General features: G+C 43.4%; 1 protein-coding gene across 3 annotated transcripts in view; it reads right to left on the bottom strand.

Moving 5' to 3' along the window:
- The window catches only part of EPHB2 (EPH receptor B2), a 271825-nt gene that overhangs the window by 14550 nt on the left and 229809 nt on the right, over positions 1-27466 (bottom strand). The window contains exons 7-11 of one of the 3 annotated variants that reach the window (XM_051988289.1): positions 12984-13146; positions 11788-11974; positions 10350-10414; positions 2423-2545; positions 1755-2002 (exon numbers count right to left, since the gene is read on the bottom strand). In XM_051988289.1, the coding sequence (XP_051844249.1) occupies positions 1755-2002; positions 2423-2545; positions 10350-10414; positions 11788-11974; positions 12984-13146 (786 nt within the window). Of the gene's footprint in view, positions 1-1754; positions 2003-2422; positions 2546-10349; positions 10418-11787; positions 11975-12983; positions 13147-27466 lie in introns of all 3 variants that reach the window. The other 2 variants (XM_051988290.1, XM_051988291.1) reach the window with 2 other exon arrangements.

The raw sequence follows: 27466 nt of genomic DNA on the forward strand, positions 1-27466 counted from the left end.
CCAACATGTGGCAGCAGAAACAAAGGAATTTAGCACTTAGTGAGTGAGAATAATTAGTCAAAATAGCAAGCTACCAGACCTGTGCATAGTAAATAATCTGTGAGTCACTGTCTAATTAATTTCCCCTCTTGCTCAGATGAATTTATCTTAATTGCTCCTGGTAATATTTTCTCAGCATGAATTACAAAGTTGGTTTGAGGGGAGTTTGACACTCTGAGCATTCTTTGTGCCGCTTGCCCAGAGGCCAAAATAACTAGTATGGCTCTATCCTCTGAGGCCCTTCTGGAGCTCTCTTCTCTAGGAAGACTAACATCTTCAATGTCCTTCAAATATACCATATGGACCCACTGTTTTGCTCATTTCCCCTTGTTTGGAATACTTTTCTCGTTCCTGTTCACTTAGCTTAGTCCTATTTGTCCTTCAAGGCCCAATAACTACTTTCATCCAAAGGGATCTCTCTCTTCTTAAAATTTAGCAACACTCAGGGTATCACTAAAATGGCACTTAGCTTATATTGTCACAATAAGTGACTGTTACTTATTTTCTTTATATATGTGATATTCTGAATTCTAAGAGTCCTCTGAGCTCTGAGATTCTGTATTTTAAGAGGTCCTCCCAACTCTGAGATTCTGGGTTCTAAGTCCCTTCCCAGTTCTGATATTCCATATACTTTTTAAAAAAATGATTTCTTTCTTTTCTTTCTTTCTTTCTTTCTTTCTTTCTTTTTCTTTCCTTTCTTTTTTAATTATAACTTTTTATTTTCAAATATATACAGGAATAATTTTCAACATTCATCCCTACAAAACCCCATGTTCTAATTTTTTCCTTTCCTTTCCCCCATTTCCTCCCCCAATCAGCGAGTAATCCAATATATGACATTCTATATTCTAAAGACCCTCTCAGCTCTGACATTTTGTATTCTAAGGGCCCTCCTAGCTCTAACATCCTGTGTTTTGAGCACCTCCCCCCCCCTCACATCTTGTTTTTTAGGGACCCTCTCAGCTCTGACCTCCTAGGTTCTAAGGGCCCTCCCAGCTCTAACATCCTGTCTTCTGAGGATCCTCCCAGCTCTGACATCCTGTGTTTTAAGGATCCTTCCAATTCAGCTATTCTCTTCTTGCTCTAAACTCCCATGTGCTAATATTCTACTAAAACTAAAGTCCCTTCTAATAAAATTCGAAGGGATTTCAGCTGTAAGCCTGAGTGGAAGAGAACTCATAGATGTCTACAGTTGTGAATAACACTTCTCACATCCCTTTCTCCAGTGTCCTGACACTGGTAATCAGTGAAAGAGACTGGGTCAGGAAGTCTGAAGTCCTGAACTAACAAGAAAGAAGCAATGACTGAGTATATTAAGAGAATAAATGGGAGATATTAGTGTGAAAAAAATAAGGAAAAAGAGGGATCAGAATATGATCCAACTATATCAAAGCGGAGAGAAAGTGAATTATTTATCTCAATTTCCTCATTTGTAAAATAAGCTGGAAAAGGAAATGACAAACACTCTAGTATCTTTGTCAAGAAAACCCCCAAAGAGGTCATGGAGAGCTACTAAATACAATGTGAATGACAAAATTTTGATCTTTATGTAATAAAACAAGTGATTTGGCTGTGAAGTAGCATGAATATGAATGGATCCAAGCTGCCATTTGCTTTGACATTCTATGTTCTAGTAGTTTATGGTTGTGGACTTCACTGATCCTCTTTCTGCTTTCCTTCCCTTTAGTCTGTGACCCTGCTCTGCTCTCTCTTACCCGGAGGAAGGAGTCCAGGGAACCATTCTCCATGAACTCGGTGATGATCATGACTGGTGTACTCTTGGTGACCACGCCTTCCAGGTGGATGACGTTGGGATGGTCAAACTGGCCCATGATGCTGGCTTCACTCAAGAAGTCCCGGCGCTGCTTCTCTGTGTAGCCTGATTTGAGGGTCTTGATGGCCACAAAAATCTCTCTTTTGCCTGGCAGCTTCAGGTGGCCACTGCAGACTTCACCAAATTCCCCTGGGATGGGCAGAGCAAAAGGGAGAGCAGATCACTCACAGGATGGCAGTTCTGCCGTAGTTCCCTCTTCCATGTCATCCCCACTCACATGGGTATACAGAGATTGTTGCTCTTCCTTCCCAAAGACCAACCCAATCTCCTCAGACACAGGACCCTAACCATCTTCCCTTCTCCTTATAGGAATGAGACCTCGGGGAAGGAAGATCAGAAGTGGTGTGACAAATGGCCTCCTCATCAAATTGACTTTGGTCAATAGGAGAAATAAAGTAGATGATTTGAGCCTGGTAACCCTAGGACTCTCAGGCCAGGCCAGCCCACCTCCCACCTTAACACCTACACATCTGCTGGATTCTCCCAGCAAGTGAGGGGGATCCCAGAGGGCAGAGGCCACGGGGTCCGGGAGGGCCCCCGCCCACCTACCTGCTCCAATCACCTGCTCAATTTTGACACAAGAGATGTCAATTTCCTTGGCAAACTCTCGAACGGCTTCGTTGGGGTCCTCATAGGTGAAGGGATCAATGTAGATTTTCATGCCTGGAGTCACTGGGAGGGGGGATGAGATCGGGCTCAGTCACACCGAACTGTGGACACTGACAGACGGATGGACAGACAGACAGACAGCTGGGAAGGGGCACTCAGCTGCAGGCAGACACTCCTGGGCAGGGCAAAGCCATTCCTGAGTGTCCTCCCAATGCCAGCCTATGCAAATTGGCCAGGAGAAAGGCACATCCCAGAACAAGAGAGTGAGTGGGGGTGACGAGGAAGGGGGGGAGCCGAGCAGGAAGAGGGAGGCTTGAGGAGAAAAGACCAGCACACAGTAAAGCACACGTGTTCATAAGGATTTAGTGCTAGAAAGTACCTGAGCACTCCTCCCCTCCACCCCTGCATTTTTCAAGGGAGGGAACCACGGGCCACAGTTTTTCACACAGTTATTAAATGCTGGAGCCAGAATTCAAACCCTTTATGTCTGAATTTCCAAATTCAGGCTATTCCCATGATACCCAACTGCCTCCTTTGGTTCTAAGAAACCCGTGCTTGTGAAAGTGGCTGTTATGAGAGTTCCATGGCATCTGCTCTGATTCCCCCCATTCCAAAGACTATCTCTCTCTCCTGCATTCTGCCTTTATTTATTGTCTCTACTCTCGCTTCTCCCATATTGCCTGCTTTTAACTGTCTGTATGTATATTTTATTATGCAGGGGTTTGTGCTTCATACTACAATTATACCAAAGCAAAATAGCTTTGAAAAATAGATAACCACTGAAAAAATAATTTTAAAATATTTACTTATTTAAAACTAAATATAAAATAAGAAAAAAACAAAATAAAAAAGACAGAAAAATGGAAAAAAGCACTGTCATGTATCCACGAAAACATCAGGAAAGATTCAAAATATAACAATAAATTTCCAGTTCAAGAAAACATATATAATCATAGAAGGGATTATAATCATGATTGTCCATCTTTGCTTCCCTGTAGATTAAAAAAATATTTTTTCAAGAACAACCTACAAGGAAACAAAGAAAAGATGGATATTCATGAATATAATTTCTTCTATGATTACATATCCTTTCTTGAACTGGAAATTTATTGTTATATCTTTTGAATCCTTTGTGATGTTGTGCTGGGCACATGGAAATGTTCTGTTCTATTTTGTTTTCCTTTTCTATCTTTTTTTTTTTTCTATTTTCTTTTAAAAAATAAATAGAAAATTAAAATAAATATTTTAAAGAATCAATGACTATGAAAGTTATTTCCCAACATCTATCTTTCCCTTCAATTGAAGAAATTTCCTTCTTCATCCCTGATTTCACCTATATCCACAATTTCTTTATTGTCCAACGAATCAACTCACTTTCTCTGAGGTCCCTTCTAAGCTTGCATCTGTGGTCAGTATTCAGACTCCTGGGTTCTGGCATTCAATGCCCTCTACCACTGCACATCTATCTACCTTTTCAGCTTGATCTCATATTAGGGTCTTACTTTTAGTGCTACTCTCAGCCCTGTTATTTTATAGATGAGAAAGTTTTACCTCAGAGGAAGTAACTTTTCCACAGTCACACAGGTAATAAGGATTTGAATATAGGTTCTCTGATTCCAAATACTTTCCACTGAACCATATCACTAACTTTTAAACTCCCTTCAAATTGGGCAATTGTACTCACTCCCCAAACCCCCAGCAGGTCCTGCTTCTCTTGCCTTGGTGGATTTCTCCACCTAAAAGGGGCAGCCAGGTAGCATGGTGGATAGAACACTGAGTTCATACCCCTCCTCAGACAGTTACCAGCTGTGTGACCCTAACCAGGTCACGTCATCCTATTTATCTCAATTTCCTCATCTATAAAATGAGCTGGAGAAGGAAATTGCAAACCACTCCAGTATCTTTGCCAAGAAAACCCCAATAGGAGTCACAGAGAGTTGGATATGATTGAACAAAAGCCTAAAATAACAATTACAATCGACATTTATATAGTACTTGATTGCTTGCAAATTGATAATCACAAAGACCCTGTGAAGCAAGTACTATAGTACTAAGTGATCCCTTTTACACATAGGGAAACTGAGGGTCATAATGGTTCAGTGACTTGCTCAGGGTCACATAGATCTTTTCTTCTCTCTCTCTCTCTCTCTCTTTCTCTTTCTCTCTCTCTCTTTCTCTTTCTCTCTCTCCTCCTTTTTCCTTCCTTCTTTCCTTTCTATAACAATAGCTTCTCATTTTCCCAAATACATGCAAAGATAGTTTTCAACATTCCCTTGCAAAACCTCGTGTTCCAAAATTTTCTCTGTTCTTCCTTCTCCTCCCATAGACAGTAAATAATCCAATAAAGATTAAACATGTGCAATTCTTCTAACCATATTTCCACATTTATTAGAGAAATCTTTCTAACTCTAGGTCTAGGGCTCTATCCACCACATCACCTAGCTGCCTCCGATTTGAGGCAAGTAGCAGAGCTGGGCTTCAAATCCACATTCTTATTTATGGAGTTCAGAGCTTGAAAGGACCTCAGAGATCATCTTGTTTCACTCTTACATTTTACAAAGGGGAAAAACAGATTTTGAGAAGGAAAATAACTTGCTTAGGATCGGATAATTTGTAAGTAGCAGCCAGTGTCTGAACCTGGGACTCTGCCCCTTGTGAACCCTAAAGCGCTCGGAGAAATGGGAAGCATATTACTGTATTGTTCTCTGGAGATCCCTGAGGTTTGGCTGGCCAGTAACTTAGCTCACTCTCATTGCACAGATTGGCTGTAAAAGGCTGATTCCTCCTAGAAACCGGCCCTTGGATCTGGGGCTGGCTGCATTCACAGTCAGGAAGCGAGTGGAGACTCTCCCTGGAATAGTCCCTCAGCCTGATTTTTCCCTTCCTGAATTAGTCCTAGCCAGGCATTGGTGTCAGCTTCTTGGGGAAAAAGCTCCCCTTTCTTCTCTAGGTTTTTAGCTTCAGAAGATTTACAGATTCCTCTCCTTGCAAAGGCCTGCGGCTTACCTGCCGTACCCAGCTCCAAGGCTTTGATCTTCTCTCCCTGCAGAACAGGGGGAAAATCTCTCTTGCTCTAATTGCCAGCCGGGGCCAGGAGCTCGGTGGGTCAGAGCTTGGTGCTAACGAGACCCAGTTTCTAAACTCAATTCCCACGAGGGCTAGTTAGTGCTACATGGAGAGAAATTCTCTTCCCCAGTCGCACGCCTTGTCCCCACCTTCCAGAAATCCTAGTCATCAATCCAATTGAAACCCTGGCTATTGGATGTAATGTGGTCTGGGGGTGGGAGTGGGAAGCTCCAAACTAAGCCATCACGACTACTGAAAACATAACTTGAAGCCCGAGTTTCATCTTCACAGACCGACAGTCCTGTCCTGGTGAATCAGCATGCTCAGGGCATGGAGCATTCTGGTGATGAGTGCCTTCTGGAGTGGAAAGTCGATCCAATGACAATTAGGGGTTCTGGATTCTAGCAGTTGCACTAACTTGAGCAGATAGTATTTATATAGCAATCTGCATTCCCCCTTTTTTTTTAGGTTTAGTGTTTTGGGTTGTGTCCAATTCTTTATGACCCCATTCGGGGTTTTCTTGGAAAAGATACTAGAGTGGTTTGCCATTTCCTTCTCATTTTACAGATGAGGAAACTGAGGCAGACAGGGTGAAATGACCTATCCAGAATCACACAGCTAGTAAGTAGTATCTGAGGACCAAACGCTTTATCCATTGTATTCCTATATATATACTGACTGATGATGATGTCACTTGGCTTCTGGATATAAATTTGTTTCTCTGAAAAATAAGGCCTAGATGAATTATAAGGTCTTTCCCAGCTCTGTTCTATGTCCTAACATTCATTTCACCTTTGTTGTTCTTTGCTCTAATACTCTACGTTCTAAGATCCCTCCCAATACAAACATTATATGTTTTTTTTCTCTTCTGAGAATGGGTCTCTCCATCTTATCCAGGCTGAAAGTATGGCAGCCATTCATGGGCCTGAACCCACTGTTGGCTGGTACAGAAACTTTGAACCGATCTATTTCTAATCTGGGCTAGTTTGTCTCCCTAGACGTCATGGTGGCCCCTTGATCTTGGAGCTTTCCCATACTGGCACAAAATAGTGTGGATATTTGATTGGCTACAACCCCAGCCTTTCTACGTGGCACACTGGATAGGACTGGACTCAGTAAGAATCATCTTCCTCAATTTAAATCTGGCCTTAGACTATCTGTGTGACTCTGGTCAAATTATTTCAACCTATTTGCCTTAGTTTTTTAATAGGTAAAATGGGATGGAGAAGAAAATGTCCAACCACTCTAGTATCTTTGCTAAGAAAACTCCAGATGGGGTCATGAAAAGTAAAACAACTGAACAACAACTCTAGAAGCAGAAATTACCAGTGTATTTTTTAAAATTTCATATAAATTACATATATAATATAATTTAAATTATATTAAATTTATATAAATATATATAATTTAAATTATATATATAAGTATATAAATTTATATTTTTAGCACTGACATTCTATATTCTGAAGTTCTTTCCTGTTCTTTCTATTTTCTAACATTCCATTATTCCTTCCAGATCTCCTATTCTACAACTCTGATTTTTTTCCCTCCATAACTAAAGGTTTAATTCTGTAAATATTTCTTGTTTTGGTTCACTGAAACTCCTTCAAAAAAATGCAAGAGCCCACATTTGTGCTTCAGTTAAACTAGCATGGTGAACACTACTGGATCTTTGCTGACTTGAGATTGTGCTGAGCCATCATTTCATCCTCCTTGATAGAAATGGCAGGTATAGTTACAGAATGTGACAGGCTCTAGATCGGGCATCTGGAGGTGCTCATTGCTTTTCATCTGGCAACTGTAATCTCCTAATATACAGTAATGGCCCCTTCCATTACAATGACCACCACTATTCTTTCCTTGCTCCAATTCATCTTCCACACAACTGCCAAATTGATGGTTGGCTCCAACCATGTTGTTCTCCCATTCAAAACTCTGAGGGACTCTACTACCTCTAGGTTAAAAGACAGATTTCTCAGCTTGGCCTCTGAAGCCACCGGCAGCCATGTTAATCATGGAACTTTTTTTGTTCTAACCAGATGAAAAAGAGCTGGCCCACCCTCTAGCTCTAACTTGCCCAGCCAGGCTTTCTTCGCAATGGGAGAAAGGAATAAAGGAATAAGCATTATTATAAGCACCTACTGAGTGCCAGTCACTGTGCTGAGCTCTTTATAGATATTAATTCCATTTGTGAACTTTACATGCCAGCTAACCTGACTCCCAGCTAGCCCCTGAATTCAACAATTCTCATCTCTCACCTCCAAGCATTTGCACAAAGTAAACTTCATGCTTGGAATGATCTTCAAACTGCCTCCTCCACAGATTCTTCCCTGATGCCCTCCAGCTCCAATATTCCCCAAGTGTCCTGATGTCTTTGACCCCCGCCACACCCTATCACATGCTTTGTTCACATTTGTGGACTTTTCTTAAATTAGTAAGTAGGTAGACTCACAGATTGTAACTTGTATGTTCCCTTATGGGGGAAATAGAATAAAAACATTTCTTCATAAATAACACTTTTGAAAAGAAAGGGAAGTATGAAATAAAAGTGCTTTCTTCCTATATGTGTTCATTTTTATAAGGCACAAAACATTTCTCAAGGATAGTTTCATTTGATCCTTCAAACACTCTCTGATCATACTAATTTATTCCCAGAAATAAAAATTCTACTCATTTCATAGATGGGGGCTTGGAGAAGTAAACTGTCTTTCTTTTGCCTGAGGGTAGCGGGCTAGCAAGGACTTAAGCCCAAGTCTCCTGACTTCAAATCAAGTATCTATCATTTATAATAATTCCTCATTTTATAAATCAGGAAACAGGGATCCAGAGAAGGCACGTTTCCTAAGATCACACAGTAAGGAAATAGCAGAGCTGGCCAAGGCCCCAGGTGTCTTGGTTCTCAAGCTAGGGTTCTTTCTAAGGACACCGTCTTTAGTTAAGCTCTGTCTGCATGATATTTTTACCACAAATGGGCCAGTTCTATTTTTTTCCATTTGTAAAAAGTTCTATTTTGTTCCAACAATCCAGCTTACATAAAAATGATTTATCAAATGTTCACATTTGTGGATTTTTCTTAAATTAGTAAGTAGGCAGACTCACAAACTATAACTCACATGTTCTCTTGTGAGGGAAATAGAATGAAAACATTTCTATACAAATAACACCTCTGAAAAGAAAGGGAAGGCTGAAATAAAAGTGCTTTTTCTTCCTCTATGGAAGAGGATAATGATTTCTTTATTAATTTACTTCATCAGTCATCCCTTATCTCTTAGGAACTGTCATTCTTTCCTTCATCTGTGTTTATAAACAGGCAGCTCCTAAATGTGAGTTTCTTGAAAGCAAGAACTGACCTGGTTTCCACTTGTATTCTATAAGCTACTATGACATTGTTGGTGAAGCTGACATACTCAGAAAAAGAATTAACAACTTGGAGTTGAAAATTTGAAGTTAAAAAAGTCACTAAACTCTTCACACTTGGTAGAAGCAGGAAAGCGTTTTCAGGGAGACACAAAAGGTGGTATATAAGGCCTATACTAAGTGGTCAGTCTACTGCTGCTACCTTGACCACTGCTGGCAGTAGAAGTAGAGATGGTCTAGTTCACCGAATCTAGGGGTCCTTGAATAGCAGGGCCTTGGTGGACCACTCCCCCCTCATCCAATGAAACCATCCGTAAGGAGATGTAGCCTCTATAGATCCTGTAGCCCCTTACCTCCTCAGCTACTGAACATCTAGAAAGGCAAGTTCTCACTTCTAAGGTTCTGGTGGGCCAGTTCTTTTTCATTGGGTCAGAACAGAAAAGTCCTATGCTTACCATGGCTGCCAGGCCCCCTCAAAGAGGGGTTCATGTTTCTGAAATGGGGTTCACTGCCCTTGTGGGAGGGAGGGGATTGTAGACAGCGCCATTTTCTTTCATAGTCCAGGGAAAGATTGGAGTTGGAATTGGAGGGGATGGGGACAAAGAGGTAGCTAGAGAGCCCAGGCTGCCTTTGGGTTCTAGGTAAGGAAAGAGAGATAGGGAGAATGGGAAAATGGAAGGCCTTCCTCTGCTCACCTCTCTGGGGCTGGCTCCATCCCCTTGGCTTCCTTTTCCCTGCTCTCCCCTGATCTCAAATGTGCCTCATCTTATCTCTACCCCCTCTTCTGCTCAAGTGAACACTGCTTCCCTTCTAGTTTTCCCCCCTCTCTTGGGATCACTCATCTTCCTATCTCCATACCCTGGGGTCTTCTCCACCCTTTCCCAAGCTCTTCCCCTATTTATATACGTGCTTTGTCTTCCATCCCTTCCCTGCTCACCTACTTGACTCATCAACTTACCTTCTGGGCTACTTTCCTGTCTGATCTCCTTCGCCCTGACCTCTCTGCCCTTCCCTTGTGTCATCATCCTTTCTGGGCTCAGCCCTGTACTCTGTTGCCCTCACCTACTCCCCTTCTTGCCCCATCCCTAACCTCCAGTCCCTCCCTTTCCTCCCTATCACCTCTGCGGTCCATGCTCTCAGCACTCTCAGTTCACTTGTGAACACCTGCTTACCTTATCCATTTCCTTGTTCTCTCTCTGTCTCTCTTGCTTCAGTGCTTCTCTATACAGTGGCCACCTCCTCTCATCACTCCCCACCTCCTGGTCTCTCTTGAACTTCCAGCCTCCACCTCTGCTCACCTTCCTGCTCTCCCCTCGCCTCCCAGTCCCACCTTCCTGCTCTCCCCTCGCCTCCCAGTCCATCTCCATCTCCTTATAGAAAGCCCGGAGTACAGGGGACCCCACGTCCCCCCTGGAAGCCCATGCTGGCGCTGGTAGATACATACTGTGGCCGCTGGTGTAATGCTGTAGTTTGTCGGTGTACTCGGAATCGGCACGCTCAAACCCCCGCCTTCTGGAACAAAAACCACCAGCTGAAGCAATCGGAACAAGCAGGGAAGTGGCTGAGGGCCTTAGCCTGGAGGGCGGGCTGGGCTGAGCCTCCCAGGGCCCTTCCTCAGGCTGCAGACCCTCTTTCCCACCACAACCACTCCTTTACCCAAGCCTTCCACCCCCAGCGATCCCTCCCTGCTCTGTCTGACTAACCCATCATCTTCCCTCCTAAATCCATGCAAATCACCACCAAGGAGTGAGTGTGTCCTCCTTTATCACATCTTCCTGTCTGTCTGGTAAGCTTCTGGAGGGCAGAGACTTATGCCAGATCTTTTTTGCACCCCCAGAGTCAATCATGGAACTTGGAAGCATCCCAATACTTCAATTCAATGAGCATTTATTAAGTCCCTACTATATACTTGGGAGAAGCCATGAGAAAAAGAGAGAACAGGTCTCAAAGCCAGTAAGACCCTGGAGTCAATTTAAATCTTACCTCTGATAGATACTGGCACCTTGAAGAGAAAGTGCCATCCTACACTGGTCAGGGGAGCTCTCTATATCAATGAAATCACAAGTACAATCCCTCTGCATGTCCTACTGTGTGCCAGACATTGTGCTGGAAAAACTAAAACTAAAAGTACAATCCCTGGGCTTGCTCTCAAATAACTTACATCATGCTTAATAAATGAAGTGGATGGAATCATGTGTGACCAAGATGGTGTCTGACACACAGTAGGTGTTTAATAAATCTCTACCGGTTGATTGAGAGGGAGGGACTTTTGTAAGCTGGAATGGACAACTTAGAAATCCTCTTATTTTAAAAATGAGGAAACTGAGACCCAGAAATTAGTAGTCACTTTCCCAGGGTTACAGGCTAGTAAGTGACAGTCTGGGACCGGCTTGGTCCTTTTGGACAGAAATCTGACCAACTTCTTCCCACTATGGTACAAGAATCTCAGAGCTAGAAAGGACTCGGAGGCCTCCTCCTCCAGTATCCCTGACAAAAGGCCTCTTACAGTGACTAGGGTTTCCTTCATTCTCTCCTAGAGAGAATTGTCAGAAACTCTCCCTCCCAGTTTTCACCAATTGGTCCCCGGGACATATTTCCCTTCTCAGTGAAGGCTTAACTTTTTAAAAGAAAAGTCCAAAGAAATTAATCTTGAGTGGAAGAATTTTGGACATCAATTACGGGCCAGTTGGGGGAGCAGGGGGTAATCAGGAGTCATCCAGCATGGCCCTTAGATCCCCAGCCATCTGATGGATCATTGAGTCTAATCCCCTCGGAGGAAGCCGAAGCTGGGAAAGTGTTGGGCTAGCACTTAGATAAGACCGTGTAGACAAACGCTTGCTCTGTTCTAAGGCTGGAGGTACAAACACAGGGAGGAGGCGTACCTGTAGTGCCTGGACAGAGAGACAGAGCCCGGCACTCGGGTGGACAGACGGAAGGGGCCAGGGCGGGGGGAGGCGCACCTGTTACACACGATGGCAATGACCACCACGGCGATGAGGAAGACCAGCCCTGCCGCGGACGAGCCGATGATGAGAGGCAGCTTCTCCTGGATGCTCGTCTGGTACTCGGCTGCGGAAGGACAAGGAGACGCATCAGGAAGGGGTGAGCATGGGGGGAATCAGCCCCTCCTCTTTTCTTCCCACTCCCACCCCTTATCCTTCAGCAGTACTGGGGGCTCTTCCAGAGAAATCAGGCAACAGATCTTTGTCATCCCCCTTCTCCCCTGATCCCAGAATACAAAATGTCATAATGGTATGGGCTGTTACAATATAGGATATCAGAGCTGGACGAGAGCTTGAGGAAGTCTTTAGAACACAGAATGTCAGAATTGGAAGTGATGTTAGAACACAAGATATCAGAGCTTGGGGGAGCCTTCAGAACACAGAATATTAGAATATAGAAAGTCAGAATGGGAGGGGCTTTTAGGACAGAAGATTTCAGAGGTGGAAGGGATGTTAGAACACAGGATATCAGAGCTTGGGGAAGAGCTTCAGAAGAGTGTTAGAATATAGAAAGTCAGAATGGGAGGGGCTTTTAGAACATAGGAGATCAGCGCCTGGAGAAGCCTTTATTTAGAATACAGAATGTTAGAGCACAATGTCAGAGCTTGGAAGGGTCCTTAGCATATTAGAATACATAACATCAAAGCTAGAAGGCTCAATAGGGACATAAAATATCAGAAGTAGAAGGGATATTAGAATGTAAGACATTAGAGCGTGGGGGGAGAGGCCTTAGAACATGGACTGTTTGAATATCAAATGTCAGAGCAAGAAGGGAGCTTGGGGATCTTTTAGCCTGGCCTGCCCATTCTACAGAGGTGGAAACTGTGGTTAAAAGAGTGCAGTGTTTCCCACGGTGATTAACAGCAGAGCTAGGCAAGGAGCCGTGTCCTTTGCCCGGCACCTCTGAGGCGGAGGGATGGTGAAGGGCTTGGGCCTCGTCTCCTGGCTCTGCTGTGTCTGAGGAACCCCTTCCCCTTCGGTGCCCCCGCCCAGCTGGCCCGCCCTGCCCAAGGCGCCTGAGGATGGCTGGAAGCCGCCACCTGATGTGGGCACGCCTCTGCCAGTGTCTGTCTCACCTTCGGTCATCGTCTGGAAGTACATCTTGCCACTGTAGCGCCCATAGCCCGCGACGGTGCGTGCCCGCACCTGGAAGACATAGATGGTGCCCGCTTTCAGGCCCTGCACGGTCACGGTGTTGGTGGGGCTTTTGACCGCAGTGGCGTTGTGCTCGCTCAAGTCCTGCCAGGGAACAAAGAAGAGGGAAGAGGTCAGCACAGGGGGGACAATCATTGCCAGCGAGGGGAGCGAGTCCTCTCCGGGGAGGGTCAGAGGCCGGCGGGGCCCAGGGGACGTCCCTGGGGACAGGAGGAAACCTAGGCTCCTGATTTGGAGTCAGAGGGTCCGGGCGGAAGCCGATCCTGCCACTTATTAGCCGTGGGAACATCACTTCCTGGTCCTAATTTTCTGAACCTATAAAATAAGGGGCTGTGGAGGGAATGAGCTCTAAGGCCTCCTCTAGTCCAAAATTCTGACCCCGCAATCCCTTGACTTGCATGAGGTCATATGGCTAATATACCCTCCCTGACCCCAGCTCTGACATCCTGGGTTCTAAGGGCCTTTCCAGGTCAGACATTTTGTTCCCTTCCAGTTCTGATATTCCATGTTCTAAGTTACAATGACCTAATTCACAAGAAGATCTCATAATCTAAGAATTAAGAAACAGTTTTAAAAAAATAAATCAAAAAGACGGAGGCAGAGGACGGAGCCCCAGCCCTGAAGTCAGGAGGCCCTGAGCTCAAATCTGGTCTCAGACACTTAACACTTCCTGGCTGTGTGATCCTGGGCAAGTCATTTAACCCCAACTGTCTCAACCAAAAAAAGAAAAAAAGAAGAAGAAAAAGAAAGACCTAAGATGGGTATAAATGGATGTGCTGTAAACTGTGTAAACTACAGAAGGGCACTTTCAGAGCCAGAGAACGGTATGGCTACTTGCTACAGCTGCGGTAGTTTCTCCATCACAATCCTGTGTAATCATTCAGGTATGATCAACCCATTTAATGGCGAAGTGATTCCTGAGCCTCAAAGAATGTCTGTAGCGACAATGAAAGCTAGCGCCCGAAGCTAGAGCTCTTGATTCCAGGTCCAGTAAGCTTTCTACTTCACTATTCAAAGGCATTCACCAAGGAGAGGTGGATTGAGTTCAATTATCACTTCCAGGCAGATGTCTCCTAATTCTCCAGCCCCCTCTCTCCTGAGCCCAGTAACTCCTCACCAGCTGCCTGCTGGAAATCATCTCTCAGTCATCTCAAACACAACCTGTCCAAAATGGAACTCATTATCTTTTCCCCTAAAGCTTCCCCCTCCTCCTAACTTCTCCATTCTGTAGAAGGACCCGCCAAAAATCTTTTCAGATTCCTCCTTAGCTCTGAATCTCTGAGCCCGTTTGTCTCTTTTAGTCACCCTAGTTTAAAGCCTCATGGTCACTCTGGATTCTTCACTGACCTTCCCCATGATCCTCTCTATTCAGTCACTTGCTTAGTCTTATTAATTCTATCTCTCTCCACAATATGGGCTCCTTCCTCTTTATACGCTGACACTTCCCCAATTCATTCCCCAGCACCTCTCATCTGGACGCTGAAAAACTTCCTGATTGGTTTCTTGGATTCCCATCTCTCTCCTCTCCAATCTATCCTTCATGAGGTTAGCAAATTAATATTTTAAAAATAAGATCTAAACAAATTAAATCCATTTCTAGTCATATGAAAAAATGCAATTCTCAGGTACCAATACACACCTCCCAGACTACCTAAGATGACAGGAAAAGATAATGACAAAAGGGGATGTAGGAAAACTGGGATACTAATACATTGTTGGTAGAGTTGTGAACTGACCCAACTATTTTGGAGAGCAATTTGGAACTATGCCCAAAGGGCTAGCAAACTGTGCATACCTTTTGATCTCTACTGGATCTGTATCCCAAAGAGATCATAAAAAATAAAAAGGGACCTATATGTGCAAAATGTTTGTGGCAGCCTTCTTTGTAGTGGCCAGAAACTGGAAACTGAGTGGATGCCCATCAGTTGGAGAATGGCTGAATAAGTCATGGTATATGAATGTTATGGAATATTGTTTTATAAGAAGTGATAAGCAGGATGAGTTCAGAGATGTCTGTAGAAACTTAAAGGAACTGATGCTAAGTGAAGTGAGCAGACCAAGAGAACATTGCACACAGCAACAACAGTATTATGTGATGACCAACTGTGATGGACATGGCTCTTTTCTACAGCAAGGTAATTCAGGCCAATTCCAATAGCCTTATGATGACAAGAGTCATCTGCACCCAGAGAGAGGATGATGGTCTGAGTGTAGATCACAACATAGTATTTTCATGTTTTTTTGTTGTTTGCTTGCTTTTATTTCTCATTTTCGTCCTTTTTGTGAAGACTGTGTTAGCACCCGGGATACCTTAGAATCAGCCAGAGTCATGATAAGCAAAAGTCCTTGGTCTTTAGGGGTAGAAGTGAATTGGATGGACATAGGATCTCCACGCCCTCCTTTTCATCTTTTGGTGACTCCGGCTAGTCTCATTCCACCCCCTAATCCTTCCCACAAGTCTCTGTATATACCAAAAGATTGGACCTACACAGAATAGTGCGAAGGGCCATTTTTCAAGCATATGCTAATAGAGTATTGTCCAATTGGTAGCCTTAAGTGCTCAGCTGTCCGACCTCAGTGCATCAACTCAAGAGTTCCAGCCCTTTACACTTTTTAATGTGATTTTTCTTGTGCAGCATGATAAATTGTGCAAATATGAACAGAAAAATTGCACATATTTAACACATATTAGATTATTTGCTGTCTAGGGGAAGGGAGTTAAGGCAAGAGAGGGAGAAAAATTCAGAACACAAGGTTTTGCAAGGGTGAAAACTATTTTTGAATGTATTTAAAAAATGAAAAGCTATTGTTAAAAAAAAAAAAATTTGATCTTGCCCTTTGCCAAAAGCCTTTGGTGACTACGATATTTAGAAGGGACTTGAAATCCCTTCATATCTACTTTCTAACTTTTCAAGGTTTATTTCATATTACTTTCTTTCTAGGGATGAGCCAGAGCCAGATTATACTAGTTGGTTAAATTTTCTTGGAAATTGGTAAACATTGTAATTCAGGGCTTGATTTATCGTTTTACTGATTTTTTAGAATTAAGAAAGTGATAGAGAAAATCCTAATAATGCTGATCAAACTTAAAAGTGTGCCAATATTCATTTTTTCTCCAGAGACAAAGTTGTTAAACATTAATCAGCACACCCCCATTCCCTTCACATATTTTCTGTTCCATTCAAATTGTCTTAACTTGACATTCACCCTCCTACTCCTGCAAGTTTGCTCTGGCTGTCCCCCATGGCTGCATGCACTCCATCTCCAACGCTTCATTCAAAATTCAGCCCACATCCCTCTTCCTGGTCAGGAAGGTGGGACAGTGGCTACAGCACTAGACCTACATCAGGGAAATTTGAGTTCAAATCCAACCTCAGACACTTACTAGCTATGTGACTCTGAGCAAGTCACTTTATCCTATTTGCCTCAGTTTCCTCATCTGTAAAATGAGCTGGAAAAGGAAATGAGAAACTACTCCAGTATCTGCCAAGAAAACCCCAAACCGAGTTGGATGTGACTAAAAAACAACTCCTTGCCAGAGCCTTTTCTGATCCTCAATTGTTTTCTCTTTCCTGAAATTTATATTTGTCTCTTTACATATTATCTTAATCTTAATTCAACCAAAAGCATTTAGTAAACACCTAAAAGAGGCAATATTTGTCTCTTCACATATTATCTTAATCTTAATTCAACCAAAAACATTTAGTTAGACACAGTATTAAGCACTATTATAATATTATATTATTATAATATTATAAGAAGTCTAATGGGGCATACAGGAATGTATAAACAGAGTATGTATATAGAATGACTTAAATATATTCTCACTGGGGGAAGGCACTGTGATGAAAGGGGGCTGAGAAAGGCTTCTTCTTTTTTTTGCTGAGGCAGTAGAGATTAAGTGACTTGCCCAGGGTCACACAGCCAGGAAGTGTTAAGTATCTGAGACCAGATTTGAACTCGGGTCCTCCTGACTTCAGGGCTGGTGCTCTATCCACTGAGCCATCTAGCTGCTCCCTGGGAAAGCCTTCTTGCAGAAAGTTGGACTTGAGCCCATCGGAGAGAGAGCCAGGAGATCCCAGATGAGGAGCGTTCCTGTAGTTCTAGCCACAGGGGCAGCCAGTGACACGGGATATTCTCTCAGCAGAACATAAAGTCCTCGAGGGAAGGGGCTATTTCACATCGGCTCCCCAGGGCCCAGTACAATGCCTTGCGCATTACAGAAACTTAATAATGATTGAACTGAATCCAATCAATAATCTCCTGTTTTAAAAGACCTGGGCTGTAATGCCGAACATCAGCAGTAGGTGTCGCTGTCTAACACATGATGTAGCCAATCCCTTTTAGTAGGAGCTCATATTCTATCAGGATAAAGGAGACGGGACTTGACCAGCTTTAAAGTTCCAGCATCCCCGGGTTATAGACACAGATCTGTCAGGGTCCTCAGAGACCACCTAGCCCAACCCCCATGATTTACAGAATAGGAAACTCAGGCCCAGATTCGTTAAGGGATTTGCTCAAGTCACACACGTATTAACTGTCAGGGGTAGGATTTGAATTCAGGATATTAGATTTTATGACTAGCACTCCCTTACTTCTAGAGCAGGGGCTCAACCTAGACTCCTTTAGCAGTCTGAGGAAGTCTATGGGCCCCCTTTCAGAATAATGTTTGTTGTACATTTGTATTTGAAGGAAATGCTAGATGGTAAATTAAAAATCCAAGTTCATGGAATCCCTGAAATCTATCTCTGTGGCTCTCTTCCATGTATTCCGGGTTAAGAACTCCCACAATGGTGTTTGTTTATAATTAGGCACCATAAATATTTTCCCCAAGTCTTTTGGTGAGAAGTACAAGATCATTCAGGAAAGTAACCCTCCCACCTTCCCCTCTCCGTGACTCCTTCTCCTTAAAACTGCTCTCAGATGCACCAACTCTACCACAAATTCTTTCTAGATAAGGATCGGATCTACGCCATGTGATGATTGATCTTCACTCAATTCAAACTGAGCGTGTTGAGGTCAGAAAATTCCGAAAAATACACCAGCTGTCTTAATCTACAGTCTATAACTTGCCATGGGGTAGCCTTGATCTCTTAGGGCACAGAGGGCAGAACTAAGGGCGACGAAGGAATGAATGAGTTGAAATGATGGGAAGGCTGATTTTGCTTCTAGGCAAATGAATGGCTGAAAAATTACCAAGTACATGCTCTGTGCTGAACACTGCACTGGGAAAAGAAGTGTCAAAGTGAGACAGTCCCTATCCTCAAAGCTCTTATATTCTAATTGGGAAAGACAACAGCAGAGAACAGTGCTGGGTAGGGAAGGTTATTGTCATTTAGGAAGGGAAAATGGAGGCCTTTCCAGAAGTGACAGGAGTGAAGATCCCAGAGCAAGGAGAGGAAGGGGATGTAGCTAAGATCTGCCACCTCAGCAATTTTCAGAGTCCTCATGATTGGTTAGGGATTTTGTAGAAGGAATGAGGGGGGACTAAGAGGGTCTCTGAAGTCCCTTCCATCTTTTAGATTGGGAAATTTTAAAGAAAAAAACAGGGATAGATCAATTCAAACTGGAAGAATGGCATAGGACTGCAGTTACTTTATAGGACTGTGGTCATTCATGGAAGCTGCCCTATTCTCATTTTTACTATTTTTCCTGGGGAAATGTTTCTGGGGATTAGCTTGGAGAAGAGAAAACAAAGACTGAGCCCCAGCTGAAAAGGATTTAAGTAAAATTTCACTGGTATTAGGAGACTGCACACAGGACTGCAAGTCACAAGTTGTGGACAAATCACCTCATCTTTCTGGACTTTTACGTCTTTTCTCTCCTGTAAAATGGATGATATGGAACGTTAGTCTGTGTAGTCTATATAGAAGCATCACCCAGCATCAAGATTTTATATTTTATCATTTCCGGTACTAAGGCCTTTTTCAGCCCTTCAGGACATTCCATGTTCTAAGGGCCCTCCCAGCTCTGATATCCTGTGTTCTAAGGGCCCTTCTGGCCCTTATATTCTGTTTTAGGACCTTCTCATCTCTGACGTTTTGTGTCCTAAGAGCATCCCTCCCTTCAGCTCTGATATTCCATGTTTTAGGATCTTTCTAATAGTCATTTCCAAGGTCCCGCAAAGCTTTAACACTGCATGTCCTAAGGTCTTTTCAAGATCTTTTAGATCTTACATCCTGGGTTCTAAGTCCTTTCCCAGCTCTGACATCCTGTGTTCTAAGGGTCCTCATAGTCCGGATATTCTGTGTTCTAAGTCCTTTCCCAGCTCTGACATCCTGTGTCCTAAGGGTCCTCATAGTCCGGATATTCTGTGTTCTAAGTCCTTTCCCAGCTCTGACAGTCTGTATTTTCAGCCCCATCTAGTTCTAATACTTCCTATTCCAAGGTCTCTCCAAACTTTGACACTGCATGTCCTAAAGATCCCTCCCAGTCCTAATATTCAGTGTTCTAAGGTTCTTTGTGTTCCAACATCCTATGTTTTAAAGTCACTTTCAGATTGCTAGCCTTTATTCTAAGGCCTTTTTCAGTTCAGAAGCTCCCCCACTGCACAAATTACTGGAAGATCAAATGAGAGGCTAGTCCATTTTCCTTTCTGATGAAGATCTTTCAAGCTCTGCCTTGGAACCCCTATAACAGTTCACTGGATTTCCCTCCCCCATAGGAGCGAGCATTCAATATTTCCCCGTTTTTGTCTTGTTCCCCTAACCAAACTGCAACTACTTTTTGGAGCAATAGGAACCTTAAACTAAAGCTTTTGGTGGCCCCTTCCATACTTATCAGGCTACTCTGCAAGGAGCATGATGTTGACATGTGTTGAAAGAATAGAATGAATGAGAGAGAGGTTATTTTTAGAACTGAGCTGTTGAGATGTTGAGAGGAGACATGGAAATGCATCCACCATACCTTAGGGAGGTCCCGTTCATGTGGTCCTAGGAGGTAGGTTAGACCATACAGGTAATAAGAGTATCTTGATTTTACAAAAAAGGAAATGAAGGGAAGATCAGAGGGAGAGGGCAATTGTCCACAGTCACACAACCAAATTAAGTCCAGTGTTCTTTCCATAATTCCAGGCTCTCTCTTTTAAACCCGGATTCATATCGGGTTATGGAAGTATAACCAGAATGGAAGCTGCCCCTATCTAGCACTGACTTAAGACAGCTGGATTGGCCCCCGGAGATTCACAGTCCTGAGAACTCTGGAACATCCAGCAGGCTCTGGGCTAAAGCCAGCTATTGTCAGGTGAGCCTGTAGTTCAGATAAGAGGCAATCTGGCTTAGTAGAAAGAAAGAGAACGGAATCTGTGGACTGCAATACCTGGGCTTGTATCCCAATTTTCCCATTCTATGATCCTGGCCCAGGGGCTTTTTACCTCCACCGATCTCTCTTAATTTGTAAAATGGAGACAACACTCTTTGTACTGTGTGCTAATGCTTTCCCAGGGATGCTATGTGACTGACCACAGATCATGGAATTCTATGACCTTTAATTCAATGAGATTGAATTCAATTTAATTAAACATGCATTTACTTTGTTAGACATTATGTTATGCATTGGTGGACAGAAAAACAAAGAACAAGAAAGTCTGTCCTTGATCTTGAAAAACTTGGGATTGAAAGCTTCCTGGGAGATAAACACTTAATTAAGAAAATACCAAGTATTTGCAAAGGAAATAGAAGTTATTTTTAAGAAAGTAAGAGAGCTCATAATTCAGGGAGCCAGGAAGAGACTTGGGTAAAAGGCATCTGAGTTCTGCTTTCAGTCAGTCATCTAATAAACATTTAGTTAGTGCCTACTGAGTATCAGGCATTGTGCCAAACACTGACGATGACAAAGAAAGGTTAAAAGATAATCTCTCCCCTCAAAGGACTTACAGTCTAATGAAGAAGACAATGTAGAAATAGATATGTACAAACAGAAGATAAACTGGAGAAAATCAACAGAGAGAAGGCACTAGAATCCAGGATTTTAGCAATACTGAAGAGAGGCCAAAGGAGAAATGAGAAGTGAATTTATTGAAAAGCATTTATTAAGCACTTACTGTCTTACATGCTAGGTATGCAAATAGAAAAAAATGCTTGAGGAGACACCATATATCACAAGGCGGCAGTCAAGGAAGGGTGTGGTGACTGGAGCCCAAGGGCACTTGATGGACAGGGCTTTTCCTGAAGCAACGGCAGTTCAAATGTGAGAAGAAGCATGATGGATGAAGAAAGGCTGTAGGGTGTGACTAGCAATGGCTGGTAGGGGTGAAAAACAGCCCTAAATACATGTGTGAGTAGGGGAGGAGCTGTGTGCAACTGTCAATAATGGAAAACCCAAGTGGTGAACTGGTATCCTTGAGGTTTTCTTTTGAATTTGAGGATGGCTTCCATATATCAGGTAGATCCCTCCATGGGGAATGATGGTGGACAGAGAGAAGAATGGCATGGGATGGGGAGAGACTCATTTTGATGGGATGAGTGGCAGGGCTAGGATTTGAAATTAGGCTCTGGTTGGACTAGATAACCATAAAAGTCTTTTGCAGCTCTAAACCTACACTCCTAAATCACCTAAGATAATATGCCACTGACCCAGTTTCCTCGATTCCTCAGAACTAAAAGTGAGGGAGAGTTGGTCTGTGACTGCGGCCTTTGAACCCTGAGCTAATGGCAGTGGACTGGCCTTTGGAAGGCAGCAGCAAGACCTGGGCCGTGAGGGCCTCCTGGCAATGGCACAGGGGGAGCGTTTCTGTCTGAGGGCACTCAGAGACTGCTGGAATCCCAGCAAGAAATGAGACCATTTTTTCCATGAAAACCCTTTTTAAAAAGAGGAAATAAGGAACTGCCATGGGATTACAGGCCAGTTAATCTAACTTCTTTATCTGGAAGGGGCTGGAGCAATTCATTAAAAGAAAAAAATCAATTGGTAAAAGCATCAGGAGGATACAAGTAGGTGTTAAGTAACAGCCAGCAAGAGTTTGTCAAAAAATAAATCACCTTGGAGCAGCCCCAACTCCTTTGACACAGTTGAGAACCCTTAGGGGGCTTGGGTGAAGGGAGGGGGGTGAGATCACGGAGGTTGCAAACAGCCTCGAGGGAGGTTCTCACCATGATTTGATGTGACTTGTTGAATGACCAATGGGAAAATAGTCTTGACTGATGCCATGTCCTACCCTCTGAATGCCATGACCCAGACAAATCCACGAAGATAGGGCAGGACTCAGAATGTGCAGTCACAGGTGCTCACCACTTTTTATTTCACATTATCATCTTCTGCTCACACATTCTCTCCCCCTTTGTCTCCAAGAAGGCAGGGATTGTGCCTTATCCAAGCTTTGTATCTCTTTCATTATGCAGCAAGGCACTCTGTATACAGCGACTCCCTCCCTCTGTCTGTCTCTTTCTCTCTGTGTATCTATCTTTCTTTCTCTGTCTCTGTCTGTCTCTCTGTGTGTCTGTCTTTCTCTGTCTCTGTCTCTCTCTCTCTGTGTGTCTGTCTTTCTTTCTCTGTCTCTGTCTTTCTCTCTGTGTGTCTATCTTTCTTTCTCTGTCTCTGTCTGTCTCTCTGTGTGTCTGTCTTTCTCTGTCTCTGTCTCTGTGTGTGTGTGTCTGTCTTTCTTTCTCTGTCTCTGTCTGTCTCTCTGTGTGTCTGTCTTTCTCTGTCTCTGTCTGTGTGTGTGTCTGTCTTTCTTTCTCTGTCTCTGTCTTTCTCTCTATGTGTCTGTCTTTCTCTGTCTCTGTCTCTTTCTCTCTGTATGTCTGTCTTTCTTTCTCTAACTCTGTCTCTCTGTCTCTGTCTCTCTCTCTGTGTCTTTCTCTAACTCTGTCTCTTTCTTTCTCTCTGTGTGTCTGTCTTTCTTCTCTATCTCTGTCTCTGTCTCTCTCTCTCCCTCCCTCCCTGTCTCTCTCTCTCTTTCTTTCTTTCTCTGTCTCTCTCTCTCTTTCTGTTTCTGTCTTTGTCTCTCTCTCTCTCTGTGTCTTTCTTTCTTTCTCTGTCTCTGTCTTTCTCTCTGTGTGTCTGTCTTTCTTTCTCTGTCTCTGTCTCTCTCTGCCTCTCCATATATATCTAAATAGATGTAGATATATGTGTGTGTCTAACTGAATAAATAGGGTCATGAAGAGTCAGTCACTACTGAACAGCAAAAGCTGTTTCTGGTTACTTTATTACTTCAGGTCATTGTCACCCCTTATTTGGCGTACTGCGATAAGCTCTTCCTTCCTCCTCCCTCCAGGACCTCCCTGTCTCCAATCTATCCTCCACATAGCTGCCAATGTGATTTTCCTGAAGTGCAGCTGGGTGACTCTCTTCCTCAATGAACTTCAGTGCCTCCCTATTACTCTAGCATCAGCTATGGCAAATAAAGCTCTATACCACCTGGCCCTTCCCACTTTTCCAGTCTTCTCATATATCACTCCTCTCTACACATTAGAACATCCAGGTGCATTGATCTTGTAGTTCTTGAACATAATGAATCGGCAATTCTTCAATGCTCTCCTTCCTCACCTCCACTTCTAAATATCTCTCACTTCTTACAAGATCCTACTCAAATATGACCTCCTTCCCCTAAGGTGACTGTTCAGTAACTCTATATGTTGTGTTGAGTGCGTGAGCGTATAGACAATTTATATTTTATTCATTATTTACTTGCATATATTTTTGCATCTTCTATTAGACTTGAATGAAGACTTGTGGAAGGAATCAAGTCAAGCTCACCAGCCTATAATAGTCTGCAGACCATTCTCTTCCCTTTTGCAAAAATTGAGACAAAACAAAACCCTTCCCCAATTCTCCGCTGGTGCTCCCATTCTCTCTGATCTTTCAAGCATCACTGACTGATACTATCATTATTCGCTGATTCTTCCAATACCAGTCTGGGCCTGGTGATACTGACTCACCAAGGGCAGCCTGGTTCTTACTTCCTATTTCCCTATTTCTCCTCAGATCCAACTCCCCGTTAGCCATTTTGGTTTTGTCCTTTCCAGTCCAAAGATCCCTTTCCTTGGCAGTGAAGACAAGCAAAATAGAAGTCGAGCAGTCAGTTTTTCTGCCCCATATACCCACATTAGCGATCCCCTTCCTTTTTTTGGGGGGGGGGATATTGTTTTCTTCCACTTAGTTAAAAAAAAAAATCCCCCTTTCTTGTGGCTCCCTTTCTTGCCTAGTCTAAACTCATTCTGAGCATTAGCACTCCTAACACCCTCCTTAGAAGACCCTGCCAGGTTCTTGTATTCATCTTGCCTTAGCTGCTCTTGCTTCCAGTTTCTCTACATGTCTTTTCAAAAGCGAAGTTGGCTTGTGAGTTCCCTGAGTATACACATCGATCGCTTTAGACAACTACCTTTTTTCTTCCCCATCAGAAATGTCTCCCTTTATGGTTTCAATTCCTATCCCTTCTAGGCTGTGCCTTTCCTTGTCTCACTGTGGTTTGTTGGTCCTCCTGTAGCCTTTCCAAAAACTCTTTGAAGTCTCTTCCTAAATCCAGGGACTCTGTCACACCAGATTCTTCTTTCCGTTCCTTCTGTCAGTTCACGTGCTCAGAGGGTTACAATTGGAGGAAGGATAGTATGATAATAGAATGAGAATCATCAGGGATTTCAAAGGCCATGTTGTCCAACTCCTGCGTTTTGTAGTTGAGCTCCAGAAAGTTTAAATTCACACAGGAATTACATGTTAGAGGTGGGATTTGAACTCAGGGCCTCTGCTCCACCTGCCCAAACTGTCATTATCACCAATTCTAGGATTCCTTTGAGGATCCCATCATTTCCATCCTAGCAACCACAAATCCTCCTTATTTGTGAGAATCAGATGCAGACCAGAATCTCCCCTTGTCGGTTCTTATACTTTTTGAGGGAAGAAATTGTCATTAAGGCAAGTCATGAAGTATTAGCTGTTCTGCTTTGGACAGAGTGAACTTTAACAGATGTCTGGATAATTGGACTTCCCCATAATACTTGAAGGCCTGGTGAAAGATTGAACGGCTCTAGCTACATTTGGAGAGGTTTGTCACCGTATTAGTTTCAGGGTGAAGAATTTTTTGGCCACAGCTACTCCGGAAGGCTGTCTGCTAAGCTGTGGAGAAGTGAGGAGTTGTATCAGGGATGGGAGCACCCGCTCTGACAAAATCAAAGGCAACTCCAGTGAGAGAGGAAAGGGGTGCTCTCCTTGGGGTTTCTGGCAGCAGCTGCTACCTCTCTGTTCCCACGGATGATTATCTGCCTTTCTGACTGATATAACAACATTCTACATATGCAGCCTTGCCCCTTCCCAACACAGCTGAGCAGAAAGAACACAGGATTGTCCATTCAGATCCAGAGGGGACCTTACTCCAACTCAATTCATCATTTTGTCCACTGAGTCCAACTCCTTTTACATGAGAACTATGACCTGGGGGCATTAAATGATTTGTCCAGGGTCACCCCAGTCACGAATAGCAGGAGTGAAACAGAAAATGGGAGAGGAAGCAAGGAAGAGGAAACCAGGAGGGAAAAGGGGACAATGGGAAGGGAAGAGAGATATTGCTTCAGTTAACTCTCCTGCACCTGGCACATAGTAAGTGTTTAATTAATGCTTGTTGATTGACTAATCATGCCTTAGACCTCAGCTTTGCACCATTCATACATTCTACAGATTCAATTCCATAGTATTCAATATCTCTATGTTTTAGGAGTGACAGTTTGGCGGTTGGATGAGGATGGATTGGAACGGGGCAGGCGGAAGACCAATTAGCAGGAATTAGTAACAGTTCAGATGAAAGGCGATCAATCCATAAACATTTATTAAGCATCTCTTTTCACTGGGAATAAAAGCCAAACAGCAAGACTCTGTGCAATCAAGAAATTTACTTTGTATTGGGGGCCATACAAAAATATACCAGGCAGTTTTTTTTTTTTTTTGGTTACTCAAAGCTGGGGGTTCAGCAGGGAACTAATATAGAATGTGGTACCTGAACTTGCCCTTTTGGAAGACACTATAGTGCAATGGTCCTCAAAGTGTAGTCCAAAGAATTGTTGGGGTCTCTGAAACCCTTTCAGAGGGTCTACAAATTCAAAATTATTTTTTATTTCTAATATAGTAAATAGCTATAAATATAACCATGTGAACAAAAACTCTGAACAGATCCTCGATAGTTTTTTAACAACATGAAGATACTGAGAACAAAAGTTTGAGAACCACTGCTGTAGTGTGTAAGAGTCAGAGGGAAAGGGAGAGGGGGATAGCCAGTGGGATGCTGGGCCATGAAAGAAGACTCACAAAGGACCAGTTTGATGGGTCTATGGGTACACAAGGGGGAAGAATTCTGGAAAAATTGGTTGGAACCAAGAAACGACATTCTGAAATTCTGCCTTTAAACGCCAAATGGAGATGATGACGTTCTTCCTAGAGGTGCGAGGGAGCCACCCCAGGAATTTATTCAGTAGGAGAGAGTGACATCATCAGATCTTTGTGTTAGGGAAATTGTACAGCTAGGTAGAAGACAGACCAGACTGGGGAGAGGCTGGAGGTATGCAGCCCAATTAGGATGTTATTGCAATAATTGAGGTGAGAGATGATGAAGACTCATATTAAAGTTGTGAGTGCATAAATGGAGCAAGGTGGAGAGATGCAAGAGAAATTGTGTGTATGGGAAATATCAAAGGCACGCAACTGCTAGGAATGTGGGGGAGAGGGGGGTGGAGGAGTTGGGGATGACACAGAGGTTGTGAACTTTGATAATTGGTGGACAATAATAGGGAAATAATGACAGCCTGGCCTAGGGTGGTGGCTGTCTGAGTGGCTAGAAGGGGATTATTGTCCCCTTTTTCTAATTGGATGAGCACAATCAGCAACTGCGAGGCTTTGGAGGCTGAGTGAAAGGGAAAAACCAAGAGCGATTCCAAGGTCATGAACTTGGGCGACAGGAAGGACAGTGGTACCTTTGGCAGACAGAGAAATTTGGAGGAAGGATGAATTTTGGTGGAAACAAGCATGAGTCCCATCTGAGGTGGTTAAGGGATGTTGAGTTGGAAGTGTTGAACAGACAGTTGCTCTGGGGGCCTGGGGGGATGGGAGAAAAGCTGGAGTTGGATTTAGAAATCTGGGAGTCACAATGCTTTGAAGACTATAAAGCTCCACAGAGATGGAATTATAATGATACTACCTCATGTCGCCTCTGTGACCCGCATCCTTCTTTCCCTATATCCCTCTGATAAAAAAGACAAAATACAAAAGACCAGATGAACACAGAAAGGATCTTACAAGGGAATCTCTCTTCCATTCAGGACTGAGCTGATTTATAGATCGGCAGCCTGTCTGTCTCAATCAGAGGGCATCTTCTGGAGGGTCAAGGAAACAGCTCAGATGCCTGCTGAATGTAGGGCAAGGCCCACTTCGCACTTCACACCTCCATCAGCCTCGTCAGCCTAGCCCTGAGTGCTGGGAAAAA

This window comes from Antechinus flavipes, chromosome 3 (assembly GCF_016432865.1).
Source record: "Antechinus flavipes isolate AdamAnt ecotype Samford, QLD, Australia chromosome 3, AdamAnt_v2, whole genome shotgun sequence".
NCBI lineage: Eukaryota > Metazoa > Chordata > Mammalia > Dasyuromorphia > Dasyuridae > Antechinus > Antechinus flavipes.